General features: G+C 34.3%; 1 protein-coding gene across 6 annotated transcripts in view; it reads right to left on the reverse strand.

Moving 5' to 3' along the window:
* Positions 1-19,939, reverse strand: part of LOC127875049 (uncharacterized) — an 82,304-nt gene that overhangs the window by 17,557 nt on the left and 44,808 nt on the right. For 5 of the 6 annotated variants that reach the window (XM_052419859.1, XM_052419858.1, XM_052419860.1 and 2 more), the window contains one exon: positions 17,400-17,436. In XM_052419859.1, the coding sequence (XP_052275819.1) occupies positions 17,400-17,436 (37 nt within the window). Of the gene's footprint in view, positions 1-14,318; positions 14,594-17,399; positions 17,437-19,939 lie in introns of those variants that run through there. The other variant, XR_008047236.1, reaches the window with a different exon arrangement.

Consider the following 19,939-nt stretch of genomic DNA (forward strand, 5'->3'; position numbering starts at 1 on the left):
CAAGACACCCTTCCTGTTGGCGGTAAAATCAAGATGCTAATTAATTGTAACAGACACTTTAACCAAATACAACTTTCAAAGAATTATAATTCAGTTGTTTTTTTAATTAAATAACTTATTTCTATTCAAACTTGACGTTTACATTCTCCATATCTTTTGTATCTCTTTAAATTTAAATGCATTTTAGAGACTGGACCATGAAACTTTCCCCAAGTTTGTCATGAAACACGTTTTCTATTATTTCACTTCAGTGTTCTGAAATTGTTAGCATGCATTGTGCACTGAAATGAACGACAGTTTTTAGTTGTCCAACTATGAGGTCAAATATCAATACAATTTTCAAGAAATGTCCCGATTTGGGTCAGACAAATGTTGACAGGTATGACTTATTGACTCAAACAAACACTACTGAAATTGAGGAGTTACAGTATGCTAATTTATTCATTACAAAAATCAATGAAACTTAACAAAATATTTATCTAACTTCTTACTTATAAACCATACTTTGTAAAATTCTGCTTTTACACACATGGTACTGTAGGGTTAATTGTTTTGCAGAGTGTTGTTTGCCCTTATTGGCAGTCATAACATACAATGATGATACATAGATTGATGCTAAAATTACTAATATAACAATGATGCAAACAAGTTACACACCAATAAATGAGGTTACAAACTTCCTATTTGCTATATTTAAAAGCTAAGAACAAACATGTTCTTTTTCAAACACTTATGAGTGGATTTTGGGGGTGATTTACAATGCTTTACTGTATTTTGCACTAATGTGCCTATAAAACATGATGCTCGATTTGAGATAAAGTTGATCTCTTGCACTTCCTATATAGATTACCCAGTTAAAAGAGATAAAATGAGATACGTTCTTGAAAAACTGGGTTTAATGCATGTACGTAAAGTGTCGTCCCAGATTAGCCTGTGCAGTCCACAAAGGCTAATCAGGGACGACACTTTACGATTTAATAATATTTTCGTTTAAATGAAGTCTCTTCTTAGCAAAAATCCAATTTAGGCTGAAAGTGTCGTCCCTGATTAGCCTGTGCAGACTGCACAGGCTAATCTGGGACGACACTTTAAGCACATGCATTATGCCCAGTTTCATCAGAACACGACTCAAATTAACATCAAGTTGATAACATTACAAATCCTCTAAAGCAGTGAAAATTGGTGTCTCATCATGAAAAGGAGTCAGGGCTATAGATAACAAGCGTATTTGCGTTATTATGCAATTAAAATAACCAAAAACTATATTAAATTCAAAATAAAGCGTACAAAAAACGCAAATCCAAATTTAATAACGTAATTCCAGAAAAAAACCTTGCATCACGAAAGGCAATTCTTACGAACACCGGGCGTAAGTTATAGACTGGTTATTTTCGGTACAAAAATTAATCAGATAGTTTATATGCCATCCTATGAAGAAAAGAAGGCAGTCTTTCCATTTTCAAGGTATTCAACTCAAAATGACCCGAAAACGGGAACGCATCGCTTTGAAAACTAAAAGCGATAATGTCATCAATTGTGCAGCGATTTTCAGGAACTCGGTCTTTATTCAACCCAAAAATGAATGAACTTTGATCAGAAATTCAGTAATTTGTTTGTTGTTATGTACAGGTACCTTTTTGAATTCCATTTGTATACAGTTAAAAATATATTTACAGTAACCTTAGTAGATTGTTATTATATTAATATATGTCATTCCCTAAATTACCCAATAGAGTTAACAAACTGGTGTGAAAACCCAATTAAGCTCAAAAGTAGGGGGTGAAATTTTTGCTTAAATTCTATTGAATTTACAAAAACCCAATTGTTGTCAAAAACAGGGGGTGAATTACTGTATACTTGCACTTATAAGACGCCCTCGCTGCCGCACCCCGACTTCAGACTTTATAATGGGTGGATATGAGACTGACCCGCGTGTAAGACGCGATCAAATTTTGCCGTTTTCAAATTGGCCGAAAAAATGGCCGAAACAAGAAAATCATCAATTACTAACACATTGAGAATTTTTCAAACTCGCGCTGTATACAATTAGTAATTCACGCAAGTCTGAAAAATAAAAAAATCAAACAACAAAGTAAATAATATTTGTTTATTTTATGATATATTAGTGGATTTTAATTTATTTTCAAGTATTATTCATGCAATAAAAATAATTATCACATTAACAAAATTTCTATGAATTTGCCTATTTAATCATTTGCCCTAACAATTGCAAACATATTACGTTCGTAATATCAATGCACAAGCAAAATTGATCATAGCAGTCATCTAAATTGTATTGTTTGACAGGTATTGAAAACTAAAAGGCAGATATTTTGAAAGCGTTTAGTTTTATTAGATTATGCAAATTTTATGCCCATTGTCTATCAACGATAGGTAACACCTACTTTCATAAAATTAGTCAATCGCGTGATAGTTTGATAGACTCTGAAGCGCAGATGGAAATCACGTGTCAAGAAGAAAGCCATATGCGGATAATTGCATGCGGTCCCTCTTTGCTCCCGTCGTTGTTGGCCCCTAATAAATAAGGTGTCATCGGAATTAGAAGTTCGTCTGAATAAACGTGTTTATTTAACAATTGACAGTTGCAAACTGGAAACTTATTTCAGAGGATACCCTAATTGCCAATTATGTCTTAATTAAAGACGTGGAACAAAGACGATCAGGTGATACAAACTTGTCAAGTAGCATTTGTAATCGGCAGCGTGTTTATTTAACAATTGACAGTTTCAAACTGAGAATTGATTTTGCTGTTGTTTTAAGTATGTTGGCATCGTGTCGCCGCTTACACACGTATACTATTATGGCCAATTTATATGACATTTAACGACGTCGCACCCAGACAATCAGGTGATACAAACTTTTCAAGAATAATCACGGACAATATAACGTCTTACGCCCCAAAAATAACAAAATTCAAATTAAAAATAATAGACAACAAAATCAATAACAATACATTTTATTACAAATAAATCGGTAACTGAACAAAGCGTTCCGATACATGGAACGGGCCATTACAGACTTTAGAGAAAATGCAAATGGCTGCCGCGATGATTCAAAACAACTAACAAGTGTCCAACTTGGCAAGCATAGGCCCAGTATTAACTCGATATTTTTTAAAATTTTGTTTATTTTCACCAGTATCTCGCTTATGAGACGAGACCCCAACTGTAACTTATTAATTTCAGTCTTAAAAATGTGTCTTACAAGCGAAAGTATACGGTACCCAATATACCCCAAAAATTATCTATAGCCCTGAGGAGTACATACTTATTTCAGTCTATCCCTCTAATTACCATATGATGTACATGCATGTGAAAATATGTTTTCTTTTTCAATAAAATTGTACCCATCGCACCTTATTGATGAATTATAAATGATTACTTAGTCAATTACACTGTATTATGTTAATTGGGGAAAATACTTTGAATTGCCATCATTTAATGAATTTCTAATATGCAGTTTATACTTTAACTATAACAAGCAATTTTACATAACTGATTCATTAATCTGTGATTGTGCTTTTCATCATTTAAACTGTAAAGTGTTGCATGCATTTTCTTTTTTGAGGATTCTTTTGTTGTTGTATTAAAATGGAGTTAAAATGATGCAAATGAAGTTGATTATTTTGCTTAAATTGCAATTTTGTCAGTATTAATAAAACACAATAGATAAAACTGCATGTAATTGTTGAAAAAATATGATTGTTGCATGAATTGTTGAAAAAAAAAAAATCTATTACATTTCACATAATGCGTGTTCATGACACCTTATCCAGATTACTTCAAACAAATGAGCCCATCATTGGGGAAAATGGGGCTTAATGCATGAACGTAAATTGTATTGTCCCAGATTAGCCTTTGCAGTCCACACAGGCTAATAAAGGACCACTTTTTCCCACTGGACTTGATTTTCTCTTAGAAGAGACTTACTTTTAACAAAAAGTTCCATAACTATAGTCTTGGAAGATACTTTAACCCTTTCGCCAATAATGAGCAAAGTGAAAATGGCTTTTACAACCAGCATAAAACCAGAACAGCCTGTGAGTAACTCGCAGTCTCTTCAGGTTTTATGCTGTTTGCAGCTCATCAGTAACTAAGGGTTGGAAATGAAGCCCTTAAAACTTGAGTTTAGTAAGAAAGGTGTTTAATTTAATGTAACTTTCTAAGGAGCTACAAATGCGTAAAAAAAATTGTATGTGGAAAGAGTTAAACACATGCATTCAGCCCAGTGTTCTCAGAGCATGGTTATTATGGGCGCTCTGCTGTGAAAATGGGGTTTAATGAATGTGCGTAAAGTGTCGTCCCAGATTAGCCTGTGCAGTCCGCACAAGCTAATCAGGGACAACACTTTCTGCTATTATGACATTGTTCCTTTAAATGCAGTCTCTTCTTTGCAAAAATCCAATTTAGGCAGAAAGTGTCGTCCCAGATTAGCCTGTGCCGACTGCACAGGCTAATGTGGGACAACATTTATGCACATGCAATCAGCCCAGTGTTCTCAGAGCATGTCTTATATGATCATTAAAAATCTGGTCTCATTTTTACCTGTAATACAGATAATTCATAATTAAATTAAAAAAATAATATTTTTGTTAAAGAAATAAATCAAGAGTATAATTTATTGATAGTCTTAGTCTGGCTTTATTGCAAAACTATGAATACAAGCCCAGAAAAGTGCATAACCAGAATATCATCAATGTGACATAAATAGCATCCTTATCCCTTTGCATGCTGGGAAATTTGTCGTCTGCTAAAAAGTTGTCTGCTAAATTAAAAAAATTAGCATTTTCTCCGATTTTTTTCCAAAGAATACTATCAGAATAGCAAACAGTTTGGATCCTGATGAGACGCCACGTTCTGTGGCGTCTCATCTGGATCCAAACTGTTTGCACAGGCCTTCAAAATTCGGTTCCCGCACTGAAAGGGTTATTTCACATCCCCAGCAGTAACAGCAACATTCACCCTGATGGTTCAAGTTGCCAGACCATGAACAAATTATGCCAGTCTGTCACTTGTTATCGCATAAAGAAGTTACCGTGCACATGTTAATTATGCAAAACCAACGACAATAATGACGGCTTCTTGTAATATAGATAATGGAGAGGATTTACCTGTCAGATGTCTGCTTCCTACTATATATATATATATATATGAGCCTCAATCTGGGAAAACAGGGCTAAATGCATGTGCATAAAGTGTCATTCGAGATTAGCCTGTGAAGTCAGCACAACCTATTATCAGGCCTTTTTCTGTCTTTTTGCTGAAAAAGTACCTAGCGAAATTGGGATTTTTTCGAGTCGCGAAATCTTTCAAATTGGTAAGAATTTTTTTCGACAAAAGCATTATTGGGGAAATTATTTTTCTTAATTTTTCTTATTAAATCTAATGTTTTCATACATAGGTATTGCCCTTAAATGCTAAGAAAAGTATTAAAATGTTTTTTCCATGCAACAGTCATTGTCCACTGCTAGCGTAAGTATGTGTATGATACAAATACAGACTTTGGTAATGTTATGCTTGAAGTTCAAATAAAATACAATGTACATAGCTCGATATGTCATTTAGGATTATTTATGAATATTCACACTCACAGTCGAAGGACCTGCGTTCAACATATTATTATTCAAAATTCAAGTTGCCAAATGTCTGAAGTCAACCATTTTTTGAAACACACTAATGTTGAAAGTGAAACCAGTCCACATTTCTCTACCTCAGACCATCAATATCGATTCTCAACCAATTAACAATAATTAATACATACACATGATTATCACTTGTTGTATACCAAGTATATTACCTGATAATTCTGAACAATCCACCACTTCAATATTTAAAAGCAAATTCTGACCAAAAAAGCCTGAAAATGCGTCTAAAGAATTGCATAAACACAACCAGCCGCCAAATTGTCTGAATTGTCAAGGTCATGAAAATTGCATTATGGAACACTCAATACAATGACGTTTTACGGGGTTTTCCCATTGGCATACTAAAACACAGCACACGGTTATTTAAAACACATTACCTACTGGGAAACACATTTTTCGACTTCGGTCATTTCAGTCGGAAATTGGGATGTTTTTTTTTTGAGAATTGGGAAAAAATATGCATATTTCGCGTTGGGAATGGGTCCGACTTTCGGACCCGTGAGATAGGCAGAAAAAGGCCTGATTATATACAATACCCAGATTGCAAATATCATTAAGCCAACATTATTTCTTTATAAGAAAAGTGCCTGTTACTGCGGCAATTTGAATTTAGATGCCTGCTGACACAAGGAATCAACGTGTCTTGACATAATTTCATCAAATATTCAAAATGAAAATAAAACATATCCTAAAAGTCACTAAATTCCTGCATACTTCCAAAACGGGGAACACATTTGTTAATAAAATTCATTAACAATTTGATTTTTAAAATTCAAGAGATTTGGGTTTCAGCATGCATTATGGACTGAAATTAAAGACAGTGTTTAGTTGTCCTGACAATAGGTCCAATGTCCTGACAATTATAACAAGGTGTCTGATCTGGGCCTAGCAAACTATGACATATATGAGTTATGGTATAAACAAACACTACAGAAATTGACCAGTTGCAGTATGTAAATTTATTCATTGCAAAAATTCAGTGGAACTTGACAAAATATTTATCTTACTATTTAACTATAATCCATACTCAAAACAAACCAGAATTTACCATTCTATAACACCTATGGTACTGTAGGATTAATTGCTTTGCACAGGGATGTTTCTTCTTAATTGCTTATACAATAGACTGATGATAATGCAAAAACTTGTTTCCAGTTGTAAAACATAATTATGCCCCCTCCACATGCTGATTGTTACATAATGCAAACAGGTTATGCAATACTTTGAGGTTACACAAGAGCTATTTGTTTGACATTTCAAAGCTGAGAACAGACATGTTTTTATCAACCACTAATGAATGAATTTCTGGTGATTTACAATACAAACCCCACTCTAATATGCAGTAATGTCTAGAAAAAATGATGATTTGAGATAAAGTTGTACTCCTGCAATTCCTATCTAGATAAGTTGTACTCCTGCAATTCCTATCTAGATTAACCAGTTATAACAGATTTAATCAACATTAAAGTTTATTACAAATCCTCCACATCCGTGAACATTGGTTTCTAATTATGAAAAGGAGTACATAAATATTTCATTCTATCACTCTTATAATTACATTATCAGGTACAAGCACATGTAATTTTGTTTTTGTTGTTTTTTAAAATAAAATTGCAAAAATGTATTGCTGCTTAAATAAGGTGATTAACTTGTGAGTTTTACTTTTTAACTAAAGTCAGTGTACAGCCAAAACAAGATGCTTCTTTAACTCTTTACCACTTAGATACAAGGTACATATTTTGACACATTTGTAGACCCTTAGAAAGTTAAATTCAATTAAATACTCGTCTTTCCTGATTCAAGTTTTAAAGGCTTCATTTCCAACCCTTAGATACTGATAAGCAGCAAACAGATTCAAATCTGAACAGACTGCTAAACGTTTTTTGACGCATTTGTAGTCCCATTGAAAGTTAAATTATTATGAGCAGCAAACAGCATAAAACCTGAACAGACTGCAAGTTACTCCTTCTCCTTCTTTCCTTCTCAGTGGGAAAGGGTTAAAATTCAGATTTTGTAAAAGCACATAATGTGTTTCCTCAGCCAGGTTCTTTTGTGGATCTATGATTCCAGTAAAACAAGCAATGCATTCAAATTTATATCCCCCCCCCCCCTAACAAATTGTGTTTATGGGTGGGGGCAAATACATTGATATACAGTTGTTGATAACCTATTTAAGGACATGCTGAGTTATGGTTCTTGTTCAAAGCACTTCTCCTTATTGATATGTATTAACCCATGAAGTTTCATGTTGATATATAGTTTCTGATATATAGCCCAGCACAGATTGTGACAGACAGACAGACAGACAGAGGGACAGACTGACAAACTACTGGAGAGACTTTGATTCTATATCTCTCAGCCTTAATGGCAAGGGATAAAAACAAACAGTACTAAAATAACATCAAAGTGACATAAATAACATCCTTACTTCACATCCCCAGCAGTAAAAGAACATTCACCTTAATGATTCAAGTTGCCAGACCATGAACAAATTATGCCAGTCTGTCACTTGTTATCACATAAAGGAGTTACCATGCACATGTTAATTACGCAAAACTGTAAGACAATAATGACTGCTTCTTGTAATATAGATAACAGAGAAGATCTACCTGTCAGATGTTTGCTTCCTACTTATATAAATATATATATATATATATATATATATGAGCCTCAATCTGGGAAAACAGTTATTAATTTTTCTGCTTAGTGCTATCAAATATTAGCTTGTGTAGTCTGCACAGGCTAATAAGGGACGATACTTTAGGCTTTTAGGGAAATGTTTGTTTAAAGGAAATCCTTCCTTTAGGAAAAAACAGTTTAATCAGAAAGTGCTGTACCTGATTAGCCTGTTCAGACTGCACAGGCTAATCTGGGACAAAAATGAAGGCAACTGCATTAAACTCCATTTACCCATAGGGAGGCTCATGTAGTATATAGAGAGGACTACATGTCATATGTATGCTTCATACTTATATAAAATATATGAGACGTGCTATGTGAATATGGGGTTTGATGCATGTTTGTAAAGTGTCATCCCATATTAGCCTGTGCAGTCCACACAGGCTAATAATGGACGACACTTTCCGCTTCTATGATATTTTTCTTTTCAAGAAAGTCTCTTTTTAGCAAAAATTAAGTTAAGGTGGAAAGTGTTTTCCCTGATTAGCCTGTGCAGACTGCACAGGCTTTTCTGGGACTACACTTAACGCCCATGCATTAAACCCCTTTATCATATAGCACGGCTCATATATAAAGCTATATCAAACTCTTATCTCTGGGCCAGACTACAAAAAGATTGTCTGACTTTCACAGATGCCCATGGGGGAAAAAAGATTCACTAGTGAATATATAGATAGATAGAAAATAAATGATCTTAATGAGGTATCCGAACTTCATGTGTTATGATGTTAATTTTTTGGTGTATTTGCTCTGTAAAATTGTGCACACACACACAACTGCGTCTAATATTTTTATTTGTGACCGTAAGCTAACAAATAATGCAGACTGAATTTTGAAAATCAGAATGCCTTAGCTACGCTAGGAACCGTAACCCGTGACTGCCTGTGTGGATAACTCCAGTAAAATTTATCAGACGACAGAATGCTTAAAGCATCTACTCTAACCACAGCATCTGCCTGTTCTCACTGGTACAGTACATAGTGTGTATTTAACAGCTTGTAAGACAACATTGGCCAGTCTAGCGTTTATCATTAAAATCTGTACATATTGGCTGCTTTCAGGGAAAACGGGGCTTAATGCATGTCAAATAAGATTAGCATGTGCACACTGATTAGCTGTATCAATGATTTGGAAAAAACAACACATCTCAACCTGTGTTTTAAGACACACTCTTAATAAATTTGAATGGGTTGTGGTCATTTCAAACTTGCGATATAAAAAGCTATAACATAATTTTGACAACTGAGTTGCGTCTAGATTATACAACAGCGAACAAATTCAGTGCCTTCAGCGCTTTGATTGTTATATATGTTTGACACGTTTCATGCAGCACAGTCAAACAGTTATTGTCATTTTAAAACGATGCACTTATAAAATTAATTTTTCTGAGAATGTTTATTGTTAAGTATTGCATCAAAATACTTACAAAATCCTTGCAATAATACTGTAACCTTTCATAACATTTTTGCACTTAGACAATCCATGCAAAACCCAAAGGCCAAAATGATAACATATAAGATAACATAAACAATTTCATGACAATGTCAAAATATCAGTGTTGTTTTATCATGCTAAAAATACACAGAGATAAAGATTTCAGATAACAATCACTTTTCATAGTGAATATAATATCCATATATAAACTATAATAAGGCCAACATTAAAAATACTTTTGTTGCCTTATACCATCTAAATATTTGTGTTTTACAAATCGAACCATTCTGTGAGGATTAAATATGAAAAAACTTTATTTGTATTTAAGCCATTGTCTTTTTGTTGTAATAAAAAAAGGTTTGTTTTGGTGTTTTTTTTACTTTTTTACATTTTTTGGTTAGTTGGGTAGGATTTTTGCTAGTAGTATTTAACAACAGTATTCCAGTAATATCACAGCAGTCACTTAACCCTTTACCCCTTATAAACGCATTTTGACGCACTTGAAGTCCTTTAGAAAATCAAATTAAAGTTCAGTCCTTTCTTAATATATTAAAGTTTGAAAGTGACAGAAATAGGACATTTTCACTTTGCTTCTGATGGGGAAAAGCTTAACAATAGTATTTCAGTAATATCACAACGGTCAATTAACAAACTCACACTTTTCCTGGGTAAGCTGGTTTACCAGTACTAATAGAACATACTAACACTTGAAACAGAGTTGATCTTCAAGTCCAGCACTCTACCAACTGAGCTGGTTGTCTTGGCTAATAAAAAACACCCTATACCTGATAGAAACGATACACCAGAGGACATTACCCCCCTCCCCTAAACAGCCCCCTCCCCCGAACACAGCCCCCTTCCCCTGAACACAGCCCCCCTCTCCCCCTGAACACAGCCCCCCCATCCCCCTGAACACAGCCCCCTCCCCCTGAACACAGCCTTCCACACCTTGAACACAGCCCCCCACATCTTGAACACAGCCCCCCACCTCTTGAACACAGCCCTCCCCCTTCAACACAGCCCCCCCTCTCCGTGAACACAGCTCTCCCTCCCCCTGAACACAGCCTTCCACCTCTTGAACACAGCCCCTCAACTCCCCCTGAACACAGCCCCCTCCCCCTGAACACAGCCCCATCTACCCCTGAACACAGCCCCCTCCCCGTGAACACAGCCCCACCCCTTGAACACAGCCCCTCAACTCCCCCTGAACACAGCCCCCTCCCCCCTGAACACAGCCCCCCACCCCCTGAACACAGCCCCCCACCCCCTGAACACAGCCCCCCACCCCTTGAACACAGCCCCCCCCCCTGAACACAGCCCCCCCACCTCTTGAACACAGCCCCCCACCCACCCCCTGAACACAGCCCCCCCCCCCCCCCCACCCCTTGAACACAGCCCCCCTGGTGCAGAATGTCACAGACAAGACACATCAACATGATTCATGGATAGCTGACACTTATATATCCCAAGAATGTTGCTGACGAATAGTAATAAAAAATATATACTGATGAAATATGTGATGGTGAACCAAGAGGGATAATGCCCAGTGGGGATTTTGCCAGGGGGATGAGGGGATTATGGAATGGGCCTCTGTTTATTTTGATAATTCCACTATAAGATAATATAGAAATATCTTGTGTGTGATAGACAATACACAAATACAAAAATACTAGAAATACCAGGAAATGCCACAAAACCTGTAGGTTTAGTGTTTTCATTATGTTTTAATTGCAATAATTTTGCATTTCCAAGCCATCAGTTTCTGTGCATGCTTGTTATATCATAAGTTTCATCAAGATTAGAAAATGCATTCTTAAGAAATCAAAATCATGGTGTTAAAATACATATAATTAAACCCTTAAACCAAATGTATAATTTGGTTCATAAAATGCCTGTTGTCTATAACAATTTTATGTTGAAATAGGCTAAATGGAATTAAGCATAGCATCAAAATGTAATTATGGAAACCATTAATAAACCATTAAATAACATTCTAGAACATTAATGACAGAATCATGCAATTAATTATGAATACATTAAAAAAAAATCAGGTAAATAAATTAATATGTGTGTCCTCATTTTATAGGTAGAACTATTGTTCATATGATTTTGAGGTCTGTATAGTCAGTTAACAATTTCAACAAAAGGACTTTTGGTCATAATTTTAAGATATTTGTTATATAATTGTAATAGGTATCAATCAAATAAAGCAATCAATTACAGGTACAATTCAACAAATCCATACAATTATCTCTATCCCTGAGCCTTTGCTTTTTTCAACACAACATTTTCTGTGATAATAAACCTTTTACAACCTAAATATGTTTCAGTTTCAAAAATACACTTGGAAACAGGGCTAAATGCTTGAGGGTAAAATTAGCCTGTGCAGTCCTCAAAGGCTAATAAGGGAAGACACTTTTTGCTTTTATGGTATTTTCCTTTTAAAGGAAATCTCTTTAGCTAAAAATGCTTAGACCAAAAGTGTCTTCCCTAATAATAGCCTGTGGGGACTGCAAGACAGTCTGGGATGACACTTTATGCACAGGCATGAAGCCCTGTTTGCCATATTAGCAAGGCTCATTTTAACCCTTTGCATGCTGGGAAATTTGTCGTCTGCTAAAATGTTGTCTGCTTAATTTCTAAAATTAGCATTTTCCTTGATTATTTTTCAAATAATATTATCAGAATAGCAAACAGTTTGGATCTTGATGAGACGCCCCGTTCTGTGGCGTCTCATCTGGATCCAAACTGTTTGCAAAGGCCTTCAAAACGCGACGGCTCCAGCACTGAAAGAGTTAAAGTTTGTTTACTGGCAAGTTAAAACACAAAATTGTTCATGCATCCTTCTAGAAGCAAGAAAAGAATCTAGACAATTTAACAGTTTATATTGAACATTCTTTGCAAAATTCTTAGTAATTATGTTTCCACCTGTACTATGTACCAATTGGCTTTTGGCTGATCTTGCTTAACAGGAACAATAAAAACCTGTAACCATTATTTCAGAAATAAACCTGCTTTTTCTATAGGACAATACCACAATCTTTAACTAAATTAGTGAACATACAGGACTGGTATTATGTTTATGCAATCAGTCATTTTTATATTTAATACGGGGCTGTCCGGCTAACACAGTGGTTGGTTGACTCCCTTCTCACCTAGGTGACCCAGGTTCAATGCCCGCTACTGGTAGCATAAGAGTTTGGTTGGTGGTCACTATACCGGATAGGTTGGATTTCCTCTGGGTATTACGGCTCCCCCCCCCCCACACACACACAAACAAGACCAATCAAACTTGCGGCTATAATTCAAACTTAGTCCCAACTTTCATGAGTCTGGTAATTCCACCCTTTCCCACTCAGAAGCAAAGTGAAAATGGCTATGTGCAAACAGTATAAAAACGCAGTCTGTTCAGGTTTTATGCTGTTTGCTGCTCATCAATATCTAAGGGTTGGAAATGAAGCCTTTAAAACTTGAATCTAGTAAGAAAGGAATTTAATTAAATGAAACTTTCTATGGGACTACACATGCATCAAAATATGTACCCAAGTGGTAAAGGGTTAGATTAACCCTTTCAGTGCTGGAACCGAATTTTAAAGGCCTTTGCAAACAGTTTGGATCCAGATGAGACGCCACAGAACGTGGCATCTCATCAGGATCCGAACTGTTTGCTATTCTGATAGTATTCTTTGGAAAAAAAAACGACGAAAATTGTAATTTTAGAAATTCAGCAGATGACATTTTAGCAGATGACAAATTTCCCAGCATGCAAAGGGTTAAAATGAGCCTTGCTAATATGGCAAACAGGGCTTCATGCCTGTGCATAAAGTGTCATCCCAGGCTGTCTTAAAAAAAATCGAAGAAAATGCTAATTTAAGAAATTCAGCAGACAACATTTAAGCAGACGACAAATTTCCCAGCATGCAAAGGGTTAATTAGGTAGGAGTGCTGGGACACACTCCGGGTCCGCACAGAATGTGGCCTCAGGTTCGGAAAAGACCTCATAAAGTATGAAATACACACACACACAATATGTAATACATGAAACATGTTTGAGGCAGAGACAATGTGAAATTAAATAAAAATTACTATAATTTTATGTAAAATAATTTGATGTCCCAAAGAACAAAATAAGTTGTATCCGGGATTAATTGTAATCATTTGAGAGTTCCATTAAATATCATGGTATTATAATATTGTGAATGTACTTGAATAGTACGCCCCATGGGTACAAAAAGGCACCATGTGACATTGGAATTAAAAGGGCCCCAAATAATTAGTCACAAAAACAAGACCAACTGTAAAAAGTAAAACACAATAAAACACTAGCAATAATTTGATTTCATTCCAAATAAAAATCAATTATAATTACCAACTCTGAACAAAATAATTTTAAACTTAATTTTTATTTTTTATTTTAAATTTTGCTACCTTAACTCCATTATGTTTTCAGCACAGTTGTTTGTCCAGGATAGCTTTGTTAGAGGCAATACCTTATAATAACAATAAAATAAATACGCTCATATTTCTTCTAAATACTTACTCAAAATTTACTTAATCCACTCCAATCCAAAATATGTTTCCCTACACTGACAAGAAAACAATTCACACTCACCTTGTGAATGACTTAGATTTTATGCAAATGATAGGGTTCTCCAAAGTTAATAAACCCTCTTTGATAGCTATTACCAATGACGTCAATGACAATCAAGATTGCATAGGTATTAACTGCAAGCTAGCTCAGGTTATATTTATTTTCAGCCCATTAGCCCTATTAAACTTGTACTCTAACAGATTGCTGGGCTATTTTATCACAGAAAAGAGAGCTAGGCAAATAAAAATAGACTTTTTTATGGCTGTGCAGATTGTCGCATTGATGCATTGTTGTACTGGATGACAGGACGCATACATTTTGTCAAAGTCGTGTCACTTTGTAAGAACAGTTTTGGATTAAATGCATTTCTTTAAGAAATGATTAATTAGAAACGTCAAAAACAGTCCAAAATCTGTCTTCTTAAAAAAGTTACAAAAGCCTTGCAAAAAATACTTCCTTCAATGCATGTGAATAGGATAATTTTCTGAGTTAAATTAACAGACAATTACGCCAATCTTAATTTATAAAAAGAATATAAACAAGACCATATACTTATTTTAGGCCTTCATTTATTTTCATACTTAATATAATTCTCATAGAGGCTATTCTTTACATTCTCCTTTTATAAAATTAATGTTGGATTACATTCAGTAAGAAAAAAAGAGCAAAATAATAACATAATTTTGGTCAATATTTTCAAGGAAAATTAAACAAATTCAGTAGAGTTGCAAAAATATGTGTATACATTTATAAATGTTTCCATTTTTGCTTTGTACTAATAAACACCAATAACAAAGTACATTAAAAAATGTCAGAGAGAAATGATCGAGTCTTACCTATAAATAAATGAAATAATTATGAAGATTAAGCTTCCTCATTGATAATGAATACTTTATGTCTTATCTGCAAACCTGAGTTTGATTTATTTCTACAAGTTTAGTTGTGGATTATTTATCAGGCATTAAGATACAGAGTTTTTATATTTTCTGTAAAATGATACCATGGTGTATTATATTTGCAAATAAACACATACTTTTGAAAGATATACATTGAAAATTATTGTTGATAATCAATAAGCAATCATCTTAAATATTATTATATATAGTGTTTTACACCATATTAATCTTTTCTGTAAAAACATATGTTGGTTAACATTTCGCTGGTAATGTGATGCATGCTGTCTAATAAAAATTGCCTAAGTCTTTTACAAAGTTTTTGTAAGTTTGCGTATTTTTTTCACAGCTACCGGGCATTTAATTTAAATCCTGGTCAATCTGGGCATATAAAAATGGTTTACCAGTATATGAACTACATGTAAGTGATCTTGGAAGATCTAAATGGTTTACCTGAGTATGTGTACTATGTGGCCATGGAAGATCTAAATAGTTTACCAGTATATGTACTATGTGGCCATGGAAGATCTAAATAGTTTACCAGTATATGTACTAAGTGATTTGAGAACATCTAAATAGTTTACCAAACACTGTATTATGTGAATTGGGAATAAGACATCAAACTGGGAATGGACATCATTTTGGTGATTTTCTCAAACAAAACTATTTATTTCATGATCTACATTTATTTTTGTAATATATTATCTATAATTTAAGCTTAATAAGCAATTTTCCATGACTTTTTCATTAACAGTGATTGTATTTTTATCATTAAAAGTGTATTTTAAAACCGTGTCCATGCGCGGCATGGACACAGTTCATTTCATGATGATTTTTTTTTAATTAATAAAAAATCCAGTTTTGAAGTAAAATCAATTTAAATGATGCTATTATATATGCAAGTATCTGATTTAATTATAATTTGTCAAACTAGATAAATACAACATATAAAACTGCATATTATGCACTTTTGATAAAACATTATTTATTCCCAAATTGATGTCTTATTCCCAATTCACATAATACAGTGTAACCAGTATATGTACTACGTGATCTTAGATGACCTTAATGATTTACCAGTATATGTACTAAGTGATATTGGAAGATCGCAATGGTTTACCAGTATATGTACTAAGTGATATTGGAAGATCGCAATCAGGTTTACCAGTTCACGTCCTATTGTAGCCAGGCATGGATTGGAACAAACTCTGGATGACCAGAGTAAATCTCTATTAACCCATTTATGCCCGGTGGACTCTCCCATCCTTCTAAATTGGATCAATTTATTTCCAAAATTAGGAATGTCTAGTACATTAATTTCTATATTTAGAATATTTCTTACAGAAATTCCTTTAAGCAAACAGGGCAGACCCTGATGAGACGCAGCATCATGCGGAGTCTCATCTGGGTCTACGCTATTTGGCAAGGCCTTTTTTGTAGACATGCACTAGGCATAAATGGGTTAAATGAGCTAGCCAAGCTCAAAGCTTTCATGAAGCTTGTATGGTTGAAGTACACTTATTTGTTGAAAGTCTGAATGTTTAGTACAATCCCAATTCATAGTATGCCCCATGGTGCAAGGCCCTTCAATAAGAATGGTTCCCAATCATTCTATCATCAATTATAATAAATTTAAATACAATTTCTAAAAAACACTGTGCTGCAATTTTCTTTTTCCTCAAATGATAATGAAGTACATATTATTTCTTCCTTATGATATTTCCGGTATAAATTGTCTGCTATTTAATCATTCTTTCCTCAGAAGTGTGCTGCACCCAGTTACATTTCCCAACCTGTTAATAAGTTTAAAGAAAAGTGATATGAACTTTTGAGGCACCTGCTTTACTATTTATCAACATAAGAAATGTTATTTTTTGCCATTACTGCTGTGATGAGCATAATGTCATCAGCTATTATAAGCCAATTTTCATTTTGAAAATAAGCAAGCAAGATGAACCGAATGACCTGGGTGGAAAATGATTAGTTTCATTATGTAAGTATGCAAATAATGAATGTTATCATTATTGAAATGTTTGTTAATAATAACCAATCAAATTTTTAAAGAAAAAGGAAGGTTGAAGACATTTGCACTTGTATTGGCATGATTAAAACTGACATTTATTGAAAGCTTTCTTACCTGAATCTTTCAGCGGTGTATCATTCCTTGGTGTTCCCTAAAATCAATAAAAAAGATAAAATCATACACTTAACAAGAAACATGAAAATGCCACAGTAATTGATGTCATCATTTTAGTTGATTTTGAATTTAACAAATTAAATGGGCCGTGCTCTGTGAAAAGGGGATTTAATGCATGTGCTTAAAGTGTCGTCCCAGATTAGCCTGTGCTTAGAAGAGACTATCTTAAAGGGAAACAAATCTTAAAAGTGGAAAGTGTTGTACCTGATTAGCCTGTGCAGACTGCACAGGCTAATCTGGGACGACACTTTACGAGCATGCATTAAACCCCATTTTCACAGAGCACGGCCCAAATAATTGTGCAATCTCAAGCTAGGCCACCATGTTGGTTATGCGGACTGATAAAAGGTTCACACAGAAACAGGTTTGGGTTGATAAAATTTAATTATCCAATATCCAAACCTATCTACCCAAACCCCAACAAAAAACTACATCTTGTTCAGTGGGCAATATATGTTTGATCATTATTTTAAGCAACACAATTAAACTTGAACACTGTAATAAAGAAATGAGCCAGTCTATGTGATAAGTGGTCTAAATGAATGTCTAAAAAGTTCATGCTTCCAAAGCAAATTAGGTTCATAAATTCTTACGCAATTCCTCAATTATTACAAAGAGCAAAACAATAGCAAAGTTGTTAAAATATTGATCCGTCTTACATCAAATAAGACGCAAATAATTAGTTTCTACCTTGTCTGATGCGACTGACTTTACACATCCCATAATCCTTGCCAAGAAAGAAAAAAATATATCAGAAATCAAAATTGCAATTTTCAAAGAATCACTTTTTTGAACTTTTCATTCAAAGAATGGCATCCTATGAAGTATGCCTCCATGTGGCCTGTATCTAGCAACATCCAAGAATTCTGCAGTCTGTGGTTTTGCAATAAATTTGTAATTCTTAGTGTCAGGGCTGATGTTTTTATCAGAGGTGGCTTTTATGGGGTGTTCTAAGAGGGATAGAACTGAGGTGTTGCAGTAATTAATATCATTCCTGATTATTACAAATGTCTTTGCTGCTTGTCACTTTAAGACTTAATGAAGATGTCGGTCACTGATAATTTATTTGGGTGCTTTTGTTTGTTTCTCAGGAGTGAGATATTTGGCATAAGGCACTGTCTTTGCTGAAGATAATTTAGCATCCAATGGAAATTTTTATAACAATGGAGCTTTAAGTGTTCACATAATCACATTATTAGGTTGTTAGTATTAGTCATGATTAAATATCTGAATATGTTCTGGCAACATTTTAACTATAACTATGAAACCATTATTGTTGACATTTGGCTTGATTTGATTTTTTTTCTTTTTTCTCCTAGAGTAACTGTTGTAAATATTAAGATCCTATCAATAACTCTTTTAATAATTCCTTACAACACTGCTTTTCATGCACTTAAAACTGATCATACCCTAGATTTTTCATTCGCATAGTATGATTTTTTTTCCAAAAGGAAAAACAAGAGATTGCCAGAAGCAATATTGTCCCCTACCGGTGAAACTCCACCATTGTCAGTATTTTTTTAATATTTGTTACCATAACAACCAGAATTCTTGACGTAGGAACAAAATGAAATGACGTGCATAATCTCCATATTGCCATCTATCCATGTTTCAAGTTTCATGAAAAAATATGAATAACTTTTAAAGTTATCGCAGGATCCAGAAAAGTGTGACAGACAGACTGACTGACTGACGAACTGACAGACAGAGTGCAAACCATAAGTCCCCTTCGGTTTCGCCGATAGAGGGACAAAAAATCATTTAATTTCCCCACAATGAGGACTATGGGCAAAAATGACGAGAGATCTCGAAGGTGAGAAAAATTTAGCCTTGATATCATTTTAAATAATTTAACTATTCAACGTGGAATAATACTTCTTGGTACATTGTAATTTACCCATTTATGCCTAGCGTCTAGAAAAAAGGTCATGGCAAACAACGTAGACCCAGATGAGACGCTGCATGATGTGGCGTCTCATCTGGGTCTGCGCTGTTTGCTTAAAGGAATTTCTGTAAGAAATATTCTAAATATAGAAATAAATTTACTAGACATCCCTAATTTTGGAAATAAATTGATCCAATTAAGAAGGATGGGAGAGTCCATTAGGCATAAATGGGTTAAATATAATATAAATTTTGTTCGAACAAAGTAACCATCACCATAAAACTCATAACAATATGTAATTAGTCTTTTAAGGATTAACTCCTCAGTGTTATAATTATATTTTGAACAAAAGTTGTGATCATTTACTTCAAAATAATGTTTGGCTAAAACAAGACTCATTTGTTTCCATTAAAATGGCCAAAACTTTTTGAAGGGTAGGTAGGTTGACTTAATATTTTTTCATTAACTTTTTTATGTTTCCCTTTTAATAAGAATATGTAATGACATGCTGAAATCTCTAGTTAATATTCTCTAATAAATTAATTTAAAGTAAGAAACCCTTATCAAATGAAGAAAAAATGATGGCTTTAACTTA

Source organism: Dreissena polymorpha, chromosome 3 (genome assembly GCF_020536995.1).
Source record: "Dreissena polymorpha isolate Duluth1 chromosome 3, UMN_Dpol_1.0, whole genome shotgun sequence".
Taxonomy (NCBI): domain Eukaryota; kingdom Metazoa; phylum Mollusca; class Bivalvia; order Myida; family Dreissenidae; genus Dreissena; species Dreissena polymorpha.